This window comes from Melospiza melodia, chromosome 26 (assembly GCF_035770615.1).
Source record: "Melospiza melodia melodia isolate bMelMel2 chromosome 26, bMelMel2.pri, whole genome shotgun sequence".
In the NCBI taxonomy this organism is placed as follows: domain Eukaryota; kingdom Metazoa; phylum Chordata; class Aves; order Passeriformes; family Passerellidae; genus Melospiza; species Melospiza melodia.
The window spans coordinates 6,205,176-6,223,499 of NC_086219.1; the positions used below are offsets into that span (position 1 = coordinate 6,205,176).

The 18,324-nt window shown below is 56.2% G+C and overlaps 1 protein-coding gene across 1 annotated transcript; it reads left to right on the forward strand.

Annotated features, from left to right (window-relative positions):
• The first annotated feature begins 489 nt into the window (after positions 1-489).
• Positions 490-17,880, forward strand: LOC134429623 (protein-arginine deiminase type-1-like). The gene is made up of 16 exons (XM_063176867.1): positions 490-581; positions 3,487-3,661; positions 5,388-5,457; positions 6,835-6,908; positions 7,711-7,828; positions 7,908-8,033; positions 8,982-9,157; positions 9,239-9,342; positions 10,186-10,309; positions 11,285-11,392; positions 11,477-11,628; positions 14,762-14,906; positions 15,590-15,683; positions 16,212-16,291; positions 17,170-17,295; positions 17,375-17,880. The coding sequence occupies exons 1-16, from the start codon at positions 490-492 to the stop codon at positions 17,606-17,608; spliced, it is 1,998 nt and encodes a 665-aa protein (XP_063032937.1). The 3' UTR covers positions 17,609-17,880.
• The last annotated feature ends 444 nt before the right edge of the window (positions 17,881-18,324 follow it).

Sequence of the window (18,324 nt, forward strand, 5' to 3'; positions counted from 1 at the left end):
AGCAAACATTTCCTTTTGTTCAGCTGTACTCAGGCATGGCCCTGCTGCTGCAGCTGGGGCTGTGACTCACCCGGCCCAGAGAGGCCGGCTGGAAAATTTGGGGTGTTTTAAAGAAAATGCCCGGTTTTAATGACAGCACTGTAATAACCCCAAACAACCACCCTGCGCTGCCGGGGGACTGGGAATGTTTAATGCATGAGCTGCAGGGCTTGAGATGGAGCTGGGGAGGAACAAAAAGAGAGGAATAAACCCAAACCCCCGCTGAGGAGCATCCAGCAGGCCTGGCTGTCACCTGCTGTTCCCCCTGGAGCCGCCCCAGGGCTGCCCTATCAGCTCCATCTCGGGATGGAGGTGGATCCAGGGTCCCCCGGCCGAACCCCGTCATCCAGGGAAGGAGGAGTTTCCTTCCCGAGCCTTTTAATCCAGTCCTGCTGGTTTCCCGGCACAGCCGGCGGAGCTCCCTGCCCATGCGGCCGTGCCCGGCTCGCCATGGCCCCGCGTCACGTCGTGCCCATGTCCACCAGCCACGCCGCCCGCGGCGTCTGCGTGCTGGGCACCGAGGTCTTCCTGGACACGCGCCGGTAGGGCCGGGCACGGGGCAGCCTGGTGTGATCCATGGAGCTGCTGGGATCTGGGATGGGTTTGGGCTGGGATTTGGGATGGGTTTGATGGGGTTTGGGGCATCCCGGGCTGGGATTTGGGATGGGTTTGATGGGGTTTGGGGCATCTTGGGCTGGGATTTGGGATGGGTTTGATGGGGTTTGGGGCATCCCGGGCTGGGATTTGGGATGGGTTTGATCAGGATTGGAGCATCTTGGGCTGGGATTTGGGATGGGTTTGGTCAACGTGGGGCAGTCCAGCTAGGGGTTTGGGATGGGTTTGATGGGGATTGGAGCATCTTGGGCTGGGATTTGGGATGGGTTTGATGGGGTTTGGGACATCCCGGGCTGGGATTTGGGATGGGTTTGATCAGGATTGGGGAATTCCAGCCAGTTTTGGAAGGGTTTGATGAGGATTGGGGTATTCCGGGCCAGGGATTTGGGACGGGTTTGATGGGGACTGGAGCATCCAGGGCATGGATTTGGGATGGGTTTGACCAGGATTAGGGCATCCTGGACTGGGATTTGGGATGGGTTTGATCAGCATGGGGTATCCCAGCCAGGGATTTGGGATGGATTTGATCAGGACTGGAGCATCCAGGGCTAAGGATTTGGGATGGGTTTGCTCCAAATTGGGGCAGTCCAGGCTGGCATTTGGAATGGGTTTGATGGGGATTGGGGCATCCTGGGCTAAGGATTTGGGATGGGTTTGATCAGGGTGGGGGCATCCCAGGCCAGGGATTTGGGATGGGTTTGATCAGCATTGGCGTATTCTCGGCCAGGGATTTGGGATGGGTTTGCCCAGCATCAGAGCATCCTGACATGTTCCATGGAGCTGCAGGGCTTTGAGATGGGTTTGGAGGAGGAACGGGTGGTGAGGGACTCAGAGCTCGTCAGGAGTTCACCCAAGGGTTTGAAGGGACAGGTCCCTCCAGAGCTGGGTGTGCTTTGGGGGATGATGTCCATGGGGAGCTCATCCAAGGGTGTGATGTCCCATAGGGACTCCACCCAAAACTCTGGTTTTGTGGATGATGTCCCACAGGGAGCTCATTTTTGGGGATGATGTCCCACAAGGAACTCATTTTTGGGGATGATATCCCACAGGGAGTTCATTTTTGGGTACAATATCCCACAGGGAGCTCATCCAAAGCTGGAATGTTGGCTCAGGGCATTGCAGTGGAGCCGGGCCAGGATGGTTTGGAGGCAAAGCCCAATCACACCCCGGCTAAGCCCGGGTCTATTTCTGGCTCTAAGAACATTGGGCAAGAGCAATTTAAGATGTGCAACTCGGAGCTAAAACGGGAGGAGGAATAAAATGTGTGGCTCAGGCAGAAAAAATTTAGCAGCGGCCATGCACGGGCAGCGTCAGGAAAAGGGATTTTTGCAGAATTAAGTATGGGGTGGCTTTATTGGGCAGATAGGCAGCTGTCCCTGCCCTGCTGCCACAGTGTCATTATTTAATAAATCACATTTATAATGACAGAGAACGCAGACCCAGCCGGTCAGCATCGCATCCGGGCAATTATTGGGATGGAGCGCTGGAGCCAGGCCAGGATGTGCCACCGTCCCCTCAGAGAGCTCTGGCTGCCCTAAAACAGCCTCGTTTCCCCCTCTCATGCAGACGGGAATGTAGAAAACCCATTACCTGCAATTTTTTGTCCTGCTTTTGGACTCAGAGCTCTGTCAGTCCTATTTAAACCTATGGAGCCGTAATGGGGTAATTTGGCTTCTTGGTAACAAATTTGAGCCATGGTCCCAAACAGCAGATGGTGGAAGCTCTTCCAGCTGAAAAATGGGATAATTTTATTCATGGGGAGCACTGGCTGGGGGGGAATTTAGGGATGGATGCATCAATTTGGGTTTCTTGGGGCAGAACTTTGGAGCTCGTTGGGAATTGGGTGGTGCTGCTGAGGTGGGAGGGCCACAAATCCACGGCAAAGAGCCCCAAATCTGTGGATCCACAGCTTTGCGGGGTGTTGGGATGGGATACAGCAACCCTCTGGATCCACAGCTTTGTGGGGTGTTGGGATGGGATACAGCAACCCTCTGGATCCACAGCTTTGTGAGGTATTGGGGTGGGATCCAGCATTTCCCCAGATTCATGGCTTCACGGAGTGTTCTGGATGGGATCCAACATCCCTCTGGATCCACAACTTTGTGGAGTGTTGGGATGGGATCCAGCATTTCCTGGATCCATATCTTCATGGGGTGTTTTTGACGGGGATGCCAAGCCCATGGAATGCCTTAATCTCCTCACAATCTGCTGGAGGCACCGGGAACGCTGTGCCAAGAACAACACCGGGGATAAATCCCTGCCGTGGCGCGCGGGGTTTTGGTGTTGTGGTTTTTATGTTCTCGCTGCCCAAGTTTCCACCCGGCTCCCCCTGGGCCGCAGCCAGGGGAGCGGGAGCAGGTCAGGGCTGCCGGGATGGAGCGGCCGGGGCTGTAATGAGCAGGGAGCAGCACTTCAAAGGCTCCCCAGGATGTCACGGAGCTGCGTGCCCGGATCCAGGCTCTGCTCCAGCCCCAGCATCCCTCAGGTCACGGGATGGTCCCACAACACCCAGCTCCATGCGTGGTTGGCATGAAAATCATCCTGGCTCTTCCCCGGTTGGGGTTTTGTCACAGGACACTGAAATTCAGGGAATTTCTCATGGTTGCAGAGGGAGGTTGGATGTGGGATAAACCATGGCCGGACGTGCCGGAGCTGCAGTGGGAGCCGGGCTTGCCCAACGCCGCCACAGAGGTCCCACGTGTGGAACTCCAGGGACCATTTCATCACCCAGGGATGGTCTCGGGGCCCCTCCCGCCCACTCATGGCTGGGTTTAATTCCAGGTTTGGGGACTTGGCTCCCGTGGTCTCTGACCCGAGGTTGCTCCATTCCAGGTCCACCCCGAGAGGTGCCGCGTCCTTTGACGTGCACGCCACGCCGGCGGTGACGGTGCACATGATCCACAGCCCCGCCACAAAGCCCAGCCTGGACGCCCGGTGGCCCCTGGATCCCGACATCGAGGTAGTGGTGACCATCGATGTCACCAGCAGGACCGTCGATGACAACCAGGTCAGGTTGTCCTACGTGCTGTTCATGTGGCCAAACTGCGGGAAATAAGTGACATTTCCTAGGAAAACTCAAGGATTTATAAGTAACGCTGACACCAGGGTGGTTTGTCATGGGGAAAGCTCGAGAAGAGTTGTGTAATTGGCACTGACAAGAAATGAAACCCAGAAGGAGAAGGTCCCACTTGGTGCCTCAAAAATGACATCACAGGGGTTGCAAAAGTCGGTGCCAGGCAGCAAAAAAATACGCCAAGTCTGATGTTTTCTGTGCCCGATTTTGTGCTGAAGATGGCACGGAGGCTTCCAATGAATTGTGATTAATGAAGAATGGCTGGGATGGACCTCCCAGGGCCTGGATGTGTGGGCAGGCAGGAGTTGGAGTGGTGATCCTTGTGGGGCCCTTCCCAGCTCATTCCATGGTCCTGGGAGGGCAGAGATCCCACCAGCCTGGTGGGATGTGGGTCACAGTGTGAGAATGGAGATCTTGCTAGCTTGGCGGGGTGTCGGGATGGAGATCCCACCAGCACAGTGGGATGTGGGTCACAATGTGGAGATGGAGATCCCGCTGGCCTAGTGGGGTATAGGTCACAGTGTGGAGATGGAGATCCCACCAGCCAGAAGGGGTGTGGGTCACGGTGTGGGGACAGAGATCTTGCCAGCCCGGTGGGGTGTGGGTCACGGTGTGGAGATGGAGATCCCACCAGCACAGTGGGATGTGGGTCACAGTGTGGGGATGGAGATCCCACCAGCCCGGTGGGGTGTGGGTCACGGTGTGGAGATGGAAATCCTGCCAGCCCGGTGGGATGTGGGTCACAATGTGGGGACAGAGATCTTCCCAGCCCAATGGGGTGTGCGGATGGAGATCCCACCAGCCTGGTGAGATGTGGGTCACGGTGTGGGGATGGAGATCCCAACAGCCCGGTGGGGTGTGGGTCACAGTGTGGGGATGGAGATCCTGCTGGCCCAGCGGGGTGTGGGTCACAGTATGGGGATGGAGATCCCACCAGCCTGGTGGGATGTGTGTCACAGTGTGGGGATGGAGATCCCACCAGCCTGGTGAGATGTGGGTCACAGTGTGGGGATGGAGATCCTGCTGGCCCAGCGGGGTGTGGGGTCATGGTGTGGGGATGGAGATCCCATGAGCTTGGTGAGATGTGGGTCACAGTGTGAGGATGGAGATCCCACCAGCCTGGTGAGATGTGGGTCACGGTGTTGGGATGGAGATCCCACCAACCCAGTGGGATGTGGGTCACAGTGTGGGGATGGAGATCCCACCAACCCAGTGGGATGTGGGTCACAGTGTGGGGATGGAGATCCCACCAGCCCGGTGGGGTGTGGGTCACAGTGTGGGGATGGAGATCCTGCTGGCCCAGCGGGGTGTGGGGTCATGGTGTGGGGATGGAGATCCCATGAGCTTGGTGAGATGTGGGTCACAGTGTGAGGATGGAGATCCCATCAGCCTGGTGAGATGTGGGTCACGGTGTTGGGATGGAGATCCCACCAACCCAGTGGGATGTGGGTCACAGTGTGGGGATGGAGATCCCACCAACCCAGTGGGATGTGGGTCACAGTGTGGGGATGGAGATCCCACCAGCCCGGTGGGGTGTGGGTCACAGTGTGGGGATGGAGATCCTGCTGGCCCAGCGGGGTGTGGGGTCATGGTGTGGGGATGGAGATCCCATGAGCCTGGTGGTGTGTGGGTCACTCACGGTGTGGGGATGTCTTGGCAGGTGAAGATCTCCTACTACGACCGCGAGGGCCGCGAGCTGGCGGTGGCCTGGCTGTACCTCACCTGTGTCGGTAGGTGCCCACCAAGGCTCAGGGAATTCCTGGTCTCTTGGGATCTGGCTGGATCCACGAGGCCAGAATTCCTTGGGGGCCACAGGCAATAAAGGTTTGGGTGTTCACCGATGCTGACGAGCAAGAGGGAAATAATTAAACCATGATTAATAAAACACTGCCTTATATGGTGTGGGAGAGACGGAGGCTGGGCCGTGTCCCCACCCAGGAGCATCCTCCTGTGCTGAGGTGGTTCCTCGGGAGAAGAGGATCCATGGGAGATCTCCTCACCCAGCTCCAGCCAGCACCAGGGGAGAGGGATCGGCACCGAAGCGGTGCCTGACCTATTTCAGGAGTTTAGGGTGAGGTGAATCATCCCCTCCAAATGCCTGCTCTCCCCTGCTGACTACAAAGGGAGTCTAGACAACCAGTCTGGGTGCAGAAGTCTCCACTTGGATGGATTAATTACCCTAAATTTGGGATTTTCTGAAGCGTTCACATGACAGTCTGACCTGTGTCCTCAAATCATGCCTACGCCTCCCAAAATTGCCCCTGGAGAGTCTGAAGGTTTCCCATGTCCCATGGCCCTCACTGGAGCCAACTGGGGCCACCACTGGCCACAGGGATTTTGCCTTCCAAATGTTCTTCTCTTGCTTGGATTTAGAGCTTCCCTCCTGGCTTTTCCACGTCGTCCTCCGTGCCCCAAGGAGAACAATGTCTGATTCAATCCCTGTGCTTTCCACACTTTGTGTGTCCCATCTGGAGGAGTTTTTGGGTTAGGATTGCGATGGGGTTTGGCTGAAGTCTCCAAATCTCTGCAACAGAGGCAGAAATTTGGGGCAAGAAGAGCCCTATGAGGAAATGGTCAGGTTTCCTAGAAATTATTTGGGTGTTTGCTCAACCACAGTGAAAACACATTTTTGTGCCTCCACCGTGTTTTGGCTTCGTGGAAAACAGGACAGTCAATAGGAAATGGGTGAAAACGTAAAAAAATGCAATGGAAACATAAAATCTGCTGTGAAAACATAAAATCTGCCATGAGCACATTGGAAAATGGCAGTAAAACAAAATCTGCCATGAAAAAATGCTTTGAAAACGTAAAATCTGCCACGAAAACATAAAATCTGCCATGAAAACATAAAAAATGCTGTGAAAAAATAAAATCTGCCATGAAGTGGGGATGTCCCTGCTGGGGGGAACCAAAATGAGAGGAGATGAAAGAGGGAAAGCCATGGCAAAGCTGTTGGGTTGGATTTTCTTCTCCTGTTCTGTTGGGTCTGGAGCAGCTTCGGGGGGATGAAGTGGGGTTGGTGTGGAGGTCATGGTGCCAAGGAGAGCCCAAAATGTCCCCAAGATCTCGTCCCCTGCCCATGGCTTCCTTCCCTCTTGCTGTTCCAGAGGTGTCCCTGGATGTGGACTGGAGCCGGAGCGGCCGAGTGAGGAGCAAGGGCAAGGACAAGGACAAGGACAAGGTGAGTGAGGAGAGCGTCCTGGGAGGGCGGATCCATCACCGGCCTCTTACTGGAAAATCTCCAGGGGGCACAGGGACCTGGGTGGTGTCTCTGTGAGGGCAAACAGCCCGGCAGATCCTCAGCCTACTAATTGAGCAGGAAAAGGATTGATTTTACTATTCCACACCAGAACCACCTGCAGCTACAGCCTGGCCCTGAGGATCCTGTAGGAGAAAACTCTCGGCTTCTTCCTCCCTTTTTCCTCCCTTCTTTCCCCCTTCTTTCTCCATTTTTTCTCCCTTTTTCCTCCATTTCTCTTCCCTTTTTCCTCCCTTTCTCTTCCACCTCCGTTCTCTTTTTCTTTACCTTTTTGGGCCCCAAATCTGCCGTTGAACGAGTTGAGCAAGCAGCAGGAGATTTCCCCCTTTGGCCACACATCTCCCTCTGCCCAGGCCCTCAAGCCAGGCTAATTAACCACAGATCAGCCGGGCTGATTAACCACAGCCTGATCAGCGGCGTAAATTGGTATCAAGATGGGCTCAGCTTCCAGAAGTGCTTCAGCCGTGTCCAGGCAAGGCTGGAGGTACTTCCAGCCTGGCTGGGAGATAAAATCTTGGAGCAGTCGGTGCAGGCCCTGCTGGAGCTGCCGTTGGGATGGGGCCGTTTGAGTGGCGCTGATGTTTCCTCAAAGTGTGGTTGGGTTCTCCTCCAAGCCTGCGGCTTTCCTTGGCTCAGGATGGGGGAAATCCTTCTCCTGGGTGCTTTCCTCAGCCCAGGATGGTGGAAATCCTGCTCCTGTCCCCTCTCGATGCTTCTCCTCCAGGCCAAGTGGACGTGGGGCCCGGACGGACAAGGGGCCGTGCTGTTGGTCAACTGTGACCGCGACAGCCCCGGCGCGGGGGGCACGGACAGCGGCCAGGCGGACATACGGACACCGGCAGGTGGGCTGTGACCCTGAGGGGCTCCCTGGGGGTTTCCCCCACTGCCATCCTCTCCCTCGGTGTCCCCTGTGTCCCCCAGACCTGCAGGACATGTCGGTGATGCTGCTGCGGACCGAGGGCCCCAGCGCCATCTTCGCCGAGTACCCGGTGGTGCTGCACGTCCCCGAGAGCGACGCGGACAAAGTGCGGGTGTTCCACGCCGTCCGTGAGTGCCTCTGCCTCCCCCAGCAGCCCTGTGGGACCCCAAAGCCAGCCAGCCCCACAGGTTTTCCTCATTTGCTGTAGTCACACTTTTACCCCAAAGCGCTTCTGCTGTCGCACACAGTGGTCTATATAGGAAAAACCAAGGGGGAGAAGGCTCCAAAGAGGCTTTTCCCAATGAGGGCTGGAATTTTGACATTCCCATGGTGCGGGAAGCCCCACGTGGCTCCCAGCACTGTTTTGGCTTGGGCAGGGAGCCAAGCAGCCAAGCAGCCCGTCCTGTTGGGCAGCGCCCTTCGCCTTTGAACGGTTGGATCCCCGGCAGCTCCGCGCCGAAAATCAGGTCCGGGGAGCCAAGGGTGTCATTAGAGATCCTCAGCCAGAGCCATGCTCCTTGAAAGGGCTGGACCCCAGGGGACGGAGCCCTCTTTGTCCCGGGAAGATCAAGCGTGTTCCCCAGGGAGGAGGAGGAGGAGGAGGAAGAGGAGGAGGAAGCCCTTCTGCCACCCTTGGGCACCAGCCTCCTCCTCCTCCTGCTGGCGTGTCCCCCTGTGGGCAGGCTCTGGGAATTTGGGGTTCTCCAGGCTGAGTTCAGGGTGGGAATTTGGGGCTCTCCAGGCAGTTGAGTTTGGGGTGGCAATCTGAGATTCTCCAAGCTGAGCTTGGGGTGGGAATCCAGGGTTCTCCAGGCTGAGTTTGGGGTGGGAATCTGGGGTTCTCCAAGCTGAGTTTGGGGTGGGAATCCAGGGTTCTCCAGCTGCTGAACTTGGGGTGAGGATCTAGGTTTTTCCAGGCTGCTGAACTCGGAGTGGGAATTCAGGGTTCTCCAGGCTGCTGAGTTTGGGGTGGGAATCTGGGGTTCTCCAGGCTGCTGGGTTTGGGGTTCTCCAGGCTGCTGAGTTTGGGGTGGGAATCTGGGGTTCTCCAGGCTGCTGCGTTTGGGGTTCCCCAGGTGGTGATGCCTACCCGCTCTACAAGCCTGTGCTGGGCCCGGACAAGCTCTCCTACGTGCTGGAGCACGCTGGCCACGGGGACAGCACCTTCTACGTGGAGGGGCTGGAGTTCCCCGACCGGGGCTTCAGTGGCCTCGTGTCCTTCAGCGCCAGCCTGCTGGAGGTGCCCCATAAGGTACAGGGGGGATCAGCCCCACCCCTCCCCCAGCAAAACCCCCGTGGTTGGAGGTCCCAGACTCTGTTTTGGCTCCACCAGGACTCGCCGGGCACGCCGATCTTCACGGACACCGTGGTGTTCCGCGTGGCGCCCTGGATCATGACACCCAACACGCAGCAGCCCCTGGAGGTGTTTGTCTGCAGGTAGGAGGGGTGTCCCCGCTGTGGACAGGGGTGTCCCCTGCCTAGGGGCACTCACCAGGGAGGAGTTCCCGACCCTTCCTGGCTGTGTGTGAGCCAGGCTTAGGCATTCCTGACTGGGAATGGTTGGGAAGGGAGCCAGCTGCTGCCGTGGGAGTCATTTCCATCCCAAGGAGAAGGGCTGGAGTTCCCTCTCCAGGTCCATTCCCATGCAGGAATGTTGCCCAGGGCATTTAAATCTCAAGGAGAAATGCGGGAAGAACACCTCCAGGTCCAATTCCATGCAGGAATGCTGCCTGGGGTGTTTAAATTCCAGGGAGAAAGGCTGGAGTTCCCTCTCCAGCTCCAACGCTACAAAGTCTGGAGTTCCCTCTCCAGAACCAATCCCACCAAGGCTCAGATTCCCTCTTCAGTTCCAATCCCACAAAGGCTGAGGACCCTCTCCAGTTCCAATCCCACAAAGGCTGGAGTTCCCTCTCCAGTTCCAATCCCAAAAAGGCTGGAGTTCCCTTTCCAGCTCCATTCCACAAAGGCTGTAGTTCCTTCTCCAGTTCCAATCCCACCAAGGCTCAGATTCCCTCTTCAGTTCCAATCCCACAAAGGCTGAGGACCCTCTCCACATCCAAGCCCATAAAGGCTGGAATTTCTTCTCCAGCTCCAATCCCACAAAGGCTGGAGTTCCCTCTCTACTCCAAACCCACAAAGGTGGGAGTTCCTTCTCCAGCTCCATTCCCACATGGAAATGCTGCCTGGGGTGCTCAGGATTGAGGAACGAGCTGTGGGGTCGGGGTTTTGGGGGTTCCCCGTGATCTCCCTCACAGCCCTGGTCCCTCAATGTCCCCCCAGCATCAAGCAGGGCTCGGATTCCAACGAGGCCTTCCTGGAGGGGCTGCGGGAGCTGCTGCGCAAAGCCAACTGCAAACTGACCGTGTGCTCGGAGCTGGACTCGCGCAGCGACCGCTGGATCCAGGTCAGCTCACCCGGGAACAGGAGAGCCCCGCTGTGGCTTGGGCAGACCCTGGAATGCCAGGGCATGGACACTGAGGCACAGGGAATGCTGCCAGGGTGGCACAGACGGGGACAATGGCCTGGGAGCCCTGGCTGGCACCAGGGACACAGAGGGGCACCGGGACAGGGACCCAGTGGGCTGTGCAGGAGGGGCCCGACTGCAGTGGGGACCCTGTGGGGACATTGCAAAGGTGACCCCATGGGACATTGCAAAAGGGACCCTATTGCAAAAGGGACGCCGTGGAGCTTTTGAAGGTGATCCCATTGCAAGAAGGACCCCATGGGACACTGCAAAGGGGACCCCATTGTAGAAGGGCCCCCATGGGACACTGCAAGCAGGACCCCATTGCAAGAAAGACCTCATGGGACATTACAAAGGGTCCCTGCTGCAAAAGAGACCCCGTGGGGCTTTTGAAGGTGACCCCATTGCAAGAAGGACCCCATGGGACATTGCAAAGGGGACCCCATTGTAAGAAGGACCTCATGGGACATCACAGGGGGTCGCTGCTGCAAAAGGGACCCTGTGGGACATTGCAAAGGGGTCCCTTTTGCAGAAGTGTCCCTGTGGTGCTTTGGAAGAGGAACCCAAGGGACACCTCCAGAGTGACCTCATTGTACAAGGGCACCCCATTGCAAGTGTCACCCCGTGGGGCTGTGCAGGAGGGTCCCAGTGCCAGAGGGACCCCAAGAGGACACCGTGGTTGCGGTGTCACCCCGTGGGGTTGTGCAGGAGTGCCCCAGTGCCAGGGGACCCCAGCAGGACACTGTGGCTGTGGTGTCACCCCAGGAGGGCTGGGCAGGAGCTTCCCAATGTTTTAGGCTGGGCTCTGCCAGGCTCGCCCCATTTCCTGCCCCACCCTCCCCACATCCCTGCTGGAGATTCCTATCACCCCCGGGAGCCTTCCTCCTCCTCCTCTTCCTCGTCTCCTTCCCACAGGATGAGCTGGAGTTTGGCTACGTGGAGGCTCCACACAAAACCTTCCCCGTGGTCTTCGACTCTCCCAGGAACAGAGGCCTGAAGGATTTCGCTTTTAAGAAGATCCTGGTGTGTCCTTGCATTGAAATCCCCCTTTTTCCACCCCAAATCCACACAACTGGAGATCCTTGGCACCTCTTCCCTCTTTCCCAGGGCCCGGATTTTGGCTACGTGACCCGGGAGCCTCCTGGGAAGAGCGTGACCAGCCTGGATTCCTTCGGGAACCTGGACGTGAGCCCGCCGGTGACGGTGCGGGGCAAGGAGTACCCGCTGGGGCGGATCCTCATCGGCAGCCCCCTGCCCTGGTGAGCACCTGCCCTCCTCAGGACACCCCAAAACCCTCCCAGGGACATCACAAAACCCTCACTCGAACCTCTTGGAGAAAAGACCTGGTCCTGATGCCCATAAAATCCCAGATTTTACAGGCAAGCACCACGGCTGCTCCTCTGATCCTCACAAAACCCGGCTGCCCTTTTCCCGTTTTCCCCTTTTCCCTTTCCCATTTCCCATTTCCCCTTTCCCCCTTTAACCCTTTTCCCATTTTTTTTCCCATTTTCACCCCTTTTTCCCCAACCCCACACACCCGGACTGGGTTTGCTCTTTGGAAGAGGAGCAGGGGAGCCCAGGACAGGGTGAAATCCCGAATAACCAGGGGTTGTTGTTCCCATGGAATCCCGAATAACCGGGGGTTGTTGTGCCCATGAAATCCCGAATAACTGGGGATTGTTGTTCCCATGGAATCCCAAATAACCGGGGGTTGTTGTGCCCATAAAATCCCGAATAACCGGGATTGTTGTTCCCCTGAAATCCCAAATAACCGGGGATTGTTGTTCCCATGGAATTCCAAATAACCAAGGGTTGTTGTGACCATAAAATCCTGAACAACCGGGGGTTGTTGTTCCCCTGAAATCCCGAATAACCGGGGGTTGTTGTGACCATAAAATCCCGAATAACCGAGGGTTGTTGTTCCCCTGAAATCCCAAATAACCGGGGATTGTTGTGCCCATGAAATCCCGAATAACCGAGGGTTGTTGTGACCATAAAATCCTGAACAACCGGGGGTTGTTGTTCCCCTGAAATCCCGAATAACCAGGGGTAGTTGAGCCCATGAAATCCCCAATAACCAGGGGTAGTTGAGCCCATGAAATCCCGGACAACTGGGGATTGATGTTCCCATAAAATCCCAAATAACCAGGGTTGTTGTGCCCATGAAATCCCGAATAACCAGGGGTAGCTGAGCCCATGAAATCCCGGACAACTGGGGATTGATGTTCCCATGAAATCCCGAATAACCAGGGTTGTTGTGCCCAGGCCAGGCAGTGCTCGGCAGTGAACAAAGCTCCCTGCCAAACCTCCACAAAGGAGGGCATTTTCTGGGCAAAACAACACCCGCTCCTGATCCCATCCCAAAAAACCCATGGGACGCTCCTGTCCCAGCCCGGGGCTTGCAGTGCTTCCAGAGGAAAGAAAATGCAGGGAAATGTGATTTTCCCAGCCCCACTGAGGCCCCAATTGTCCCTCATTACTGGAAATTTAATTAACATCTTCCCAACCCGTTCTATTAAAGAAAACTTGGCCCTCACACCGAAGCGAGGTAGGATTTGGGAATTTCAGGGATGGGAAAAACTCATCCCAGAGGTGCCCGAGCAGAACTGGGCATGGAATGATTTCATCTGTATGGATAGATCCAGCCTGGAGATGTGTTTATGGAAAATGTGGGGATATATCCATGTATTTATCCAAGATGCAGGCAGACACACTGATATATTTATGGAATATTAGGGATCTAGTCATATATATTTGTACTGATATATTTATATCCATAAATATATAAAAATATATATATTTAGCAATATATATTTATATAACATATACATTTACACACTTTATAGGGATATATCGATGTATTTATCCAAAATACAGGGAGATATGCTGATATATTTATGTAATATTAGGGATCTAATAGTATATATTTCTACTGACACATTTATAGAGATTTAGCAATATATATTTATATAACATATACATTTACACCCTTTATATATAATATAGGGATATATCAATGTATTTATCTAAAAATACAGCAAGACACATTGATATATTTAAGTAATATTAGGGATCTAGTAATATATAAGATAGGGATTTAGTAATATATATTTATATATTATAGGAATTTAGCAATATATATATTTAAATAATATAGGGATTTAGCAGTGTATATTTATATAAGATATTATTAACACTATATAATATAGGAATATATTGATGTATTTATCTAAAACACAGAGAGTTATGTTGATATATTTATATAAGATAGGGATCTAGTAATACATATTTATATTGATATGTTTATACAATATGGTGATTTTAGCAACATATATTTATATAACATTTATTATTACCTCACTTTATAAATAACACAGGATTATATTAATATATAACAGATATAATTATACATAATTGGGCCATCAGGCAGATAAATCTGTATTAAAGCAGAACAATCTATAATTTATTTCATTACATGTATTTAAATACGTGCATGTCTGTAATGTAGCTTGGGCCATTTTCCCTGAAAAACAGGATAAAAATGATCCCTGGGGTGATCGGGGGGAGGTTTGGGGAGTGGATTTTGGGGAGGGGGTTTCGGGGAGGGGATTTTGGGGTGGAGAATGGGTTTTGGAGGGGATTTTGGGGTGGAGAATGGGTTTTGGAGAGTTTTAGGGAGCGGAGTGAGTTTTGGGGCGGAGAGTGGGTTTTGGGGCAGGGGTTTTGAGGCAGGGAGAAGGTTTTGGGGACAGGAGCAGGATTTGGGAAGCAGAGGGGTTTTGGAGTGGCAGTTTTGGGGCAGGGAGTGAGTTTTGGGGAGGGGGTTATGGGGCTGGGAGGGGGTTTTGGGAAGGGGAACAGGTTTTGGGGTGGAGAGAGGGTTTTGGGGCAGGGCGTGGGTTTTAGGGTGGGGAGCAGGTTTTGGCGAGGGGCTTTTGGGGCAGTGGGTTTTGGGGAGGGAGCACGGTTTGGGGCAGGGCTTTTGGGATGGAGAGTGGGTTTTGGGGAGGGTGTTTTGGGGCGGGAAGCAGGTTTTGGGGAGTGGGTTTTGGGGAAGGAGCAGGTTTTGGGGAGGGGGTTTTGGGGTAAGGGTTTTGAGGCAAAGAGCGAGTTTCAGGGAGGGAGTTTTGGGTTAGGGGAGGGGATTTTGGGGTGGTGGTTTTGGTGGGGGAGCAGGTTTTGGGGTGGGGAGCAGGCTTTGGGGTGGGGTTTTGGTGTGGGGAGCAGGTTTTGGGGCGGGGATTTTGAGGAGGGAGCAGGTTTTGGGGCTGGGGTTTTGGGGTGGGGTGCAGGTTTTGGAGTGGGGGTTTTGGGGCCGGGGTTTTGGTGAGGGAGCAGTTTTTGGGGTGGGGTTTTGGGGCAGGAGTGGTGCCCACCCCAGCTGTCCCGCAGGATGGCCGGGCGCAGGATGTGCCGCGCCGTGCGGGATTTCCTCTTCGCGCAGAAGGTGCAGGCGCCGCTCGAGGTCTACTCGGAGTGGCTCAGCGTGGGCCACGTGGATGAGTTCCTCACCTTCGTCCCTGCCCTGGACAGGAAGGTGCCGACCCCAGAGCCTGCCCAGGGCTCTTCACAGCACCCCAAAAATCCCCTTTGACAGCTGTTTGTCCTTCCGGGGGCTCTGGGGGATGGAGCCCCTTTGGGGTTACCCAGGGGAATGGATTTGGGATTGGCATGAGCATCTCACGGCCCAGGGGTGGATTTGGGATTGGCATGGGCATCTCATAGTCCCAGGGATGGGTTTGGGATCTCCATGGGAACCTCATGGCCCAGGGATGGATTTGGGATTGGCATGGGCATCTCATGGCCCAGGGATGGGTTTGGGATCTCCATGGGCACCTCATAGCCCAGGGATGGATTTGGGATTGGCATGGGCATCTCATGGCCCAGGGATGGGTTTGGGATCTCCATGGGCACCTCATAGCCCAGGGATGGATTTGGGATTGGCATGGGCATCTCATAGCCCCAGGGATGGATTTGAAACCTCCATGAGCATCTCATAGCCCCAGGGATGGGTTTGGGATCTCCATGGCCATCCCATGGCCCCAGGGCTGGCTTTGGGAATCTCCATGAGCATCTCATAGCCCCAGGGATGGGTTTGAGATCTCCATGGCCATCCCATGGCCCCAGGGCTGGGTTTGGGATGGCTGTGGTGCCTCCCAGCCGGACTCTGGGGTGTTTTGTCCCCCACACCAGGGGTGACCCCCGGGCTCTGTCCCGCAGGGATTCCGGCTGCTCCTGGCCAGTCCCAACGCCTGCTACAAACTCTTCAAGGAGAAGCAGCAGCAGGGCCACGGGGAGGCCACGCAGTTCATCGGTGAGGGCTGAGGCCATCCCTAGGGAACGGCATTCCTGCTGCCCCTTCCTGCTGTCCCTTCCAAGTATCCATTCCCAGTGTCCTTCCCTCTGTCCATCCCGCTGTCCATCCCTCTGTCCATTCCCAATGTCCATCCTGCTGTCCATTCCCACTGTCCATCCCAGTGTCCATCCCAGTGTCCATCCCACTGTTCGTCCTGCTGTTTATCCCACTGCCCATTCCCAATGTCCATCCCTCTGTCTATCCCGCTTTCCACCCCACTTTTTATCCCTCTGTCCATCCCTGTGTCCATCCCAGTGCCCATCCCTCTGTCCATCCCACTGTCTGTCCCTGTGTCCGTCCCTGTGTCCATCCCACTGTCCATCCCTCCATTCATCCCTGTGTCCGTCCCTGTGTCCATCCTGCTGTCCATCCCTCTGCCCATTCCCAGTGTCCATCCCAGTGTCCATTCCGCCGCCCATCCCCCTGTCCATCCCAGTGTCCGTCCCTCTGTCCGTCCCTCTGTCCCTGAGCACTCCCTCGCCCCAGGGCTGAAGGGCACTGAGAAGAAGAGCATCGACGAGATCCTGGCGGACGAGTCCCTGCGCAGCGACAACCGCCACGTGCAGGTGGGACCTGGGGGGTTCCTCCTCCTCATTCCAGGGGCGTTCCGGGGTGCAGGGATGGGATTTGGGGTCCTGGGGAATGGCCGGAGGGGCTGGAGAGGGTGAGGAGAGGGAGATGAGCCGAGGGACATGGAGAGGATGGGATGGGATGGGATGGGATGGGATGGGATGGGATGGGATGGGATGGGATGGGATGGGATGGGATGGGATGGGATGGGATGGGATGGGATGGGATGGGATGGGATGGAAGGTTGGGATGGGGATGGGATGAGACAGGATGGGGATACGATGGGGATGGGATGGTGGGATGAGATGGGGATGGGGATGGGATGGAGATGAGATGGGATGGGCTGGGGAAGGGATGGGGATGGGATGGGATGGGATGGGGATGGGGATGGGGATGGGGATGGGGATGGGATGGGAGGGGGATGGGGATGGGATGGGGATGGAAATGGGGATGGGATGGGATGGGATGGGGATGGGGATGGGGATGGGATGGGATGGGATGGGATGGGATGGGATGGGGATGGGATGGGATGGGATGGGATGGGATGGGATGGGATGGGATGGGATGGGATGGGATGGGATGGGATGGGATGGGATGGGATGGGATGGGGATGGGGATGGGGATGGGATGGGATGGGATGGGGATGGGATGGGGATGGGATGAGACAGGATGGAGATACGATGGGGATGGGATGGTGGGATGAGATGGGGATGGGGATGGGATGGAGATGAGATGGGATGGGCTGGGCTGGGGAAGGGATGGGGATGGGATGTGGATGGGGTGGGAGGTTGTGCGCAGGGATGGGGTGGGATCCAGCGGGGTCCGTGGGTGGGATGTGGAGGGCTGGGATGGCAGTTCCGGATCCTTCCCGCAGCGCTGCATCGACTGGAACCGCAACCTGCTGAAGCAGGAGCTGGGGCTGAGCGAGCAGGACATTGTGGACATCCCGCAGCTCTTCATCCTGACCAACTCCCGCGCCGACGCGCTCTTCCCGGACATGGTGAGACCCCGACCCCACAACCCTGCCCCAATCCCAATCCCCCAGATCAATCCCTGCTGCACTCCCCGCTCTGCCCCAGGTGAACATGCTGGTGCTGGGCCGGCACCTGGGCATCCCCAAACCCTTCGGGCCCGTGGTGGGCGGGCGCTGCTGCCTGGAGCAGCGCGTGCGGGAGCTGCTGGAGCCGCTGGGCCTCTCCTGCACCTTCATCGACGACTTCTTCTCCTACCACGTCCTGTCGGGGGATGTTCACTGCGGCACCAACGTGCGCCGCAAGCCCTTCGCCTTCAAGTGGTGGCACGTGGTGCCCTGAGCCCCCTGGGCCGGGTCCTGCAGGGAAAAGTGCATTTCCTGCAGCCCAGGGAAGGTGTGCATTTCCTGCAGCCCAAGGGGAAGGTGCATTTCCTGCAGCCCAGGGAAGATGTGCATCTCCTGCAGCCCAGGGGGAAGGTGCATTTCCTGCAGCCCAGGGAAGATGTGCATCTCCTGCAGCCCAGGGAAGGTGTGCATCTCCTGCAGCCCAGGGGGAAGGTGCATTTCCTGTGCCGGAAAAGCACCGACAGCTCGGGTTTGGCCAATAAAGCTTCACGGACACTGAGGGGGCAGCATTTCCCCGTTTCTTCTCCTTCCTTTCTCTGCTCCCGGTGTGAAGATGTCCTTTGGAGCCTGGTTTTGGGCACGGGGGTTTGGTTTGGGGCTGGTGGGGACAGCGGGGGTGGGGAGGCTGCTCTGGGGGGTGCGGGCCCCATCCCACGTCCGTGGGGTCACTGAGTCCGCGCCCGCGGCTTTGCAGCTGATGGCACCCCCAAAATTCCCTGTTTTGGCCAAAAAATCGCTTCCTGCTGAGGAACCTGGTTCTCAGGTGCAGGAACCCCTCCTGCCCTCCTCGGGACCTTTTCACGCCTTTCCAAGAGGGAATTTCCTCCGCTCTTCGTCTCCACCGGAGCGCGACACTTCCCCGTGCCTGCCTGGCACCGCCTGGCACCGCCTGGCACCGCCCCGGGAACCGAAACCCGCCCAGAGCCCCGG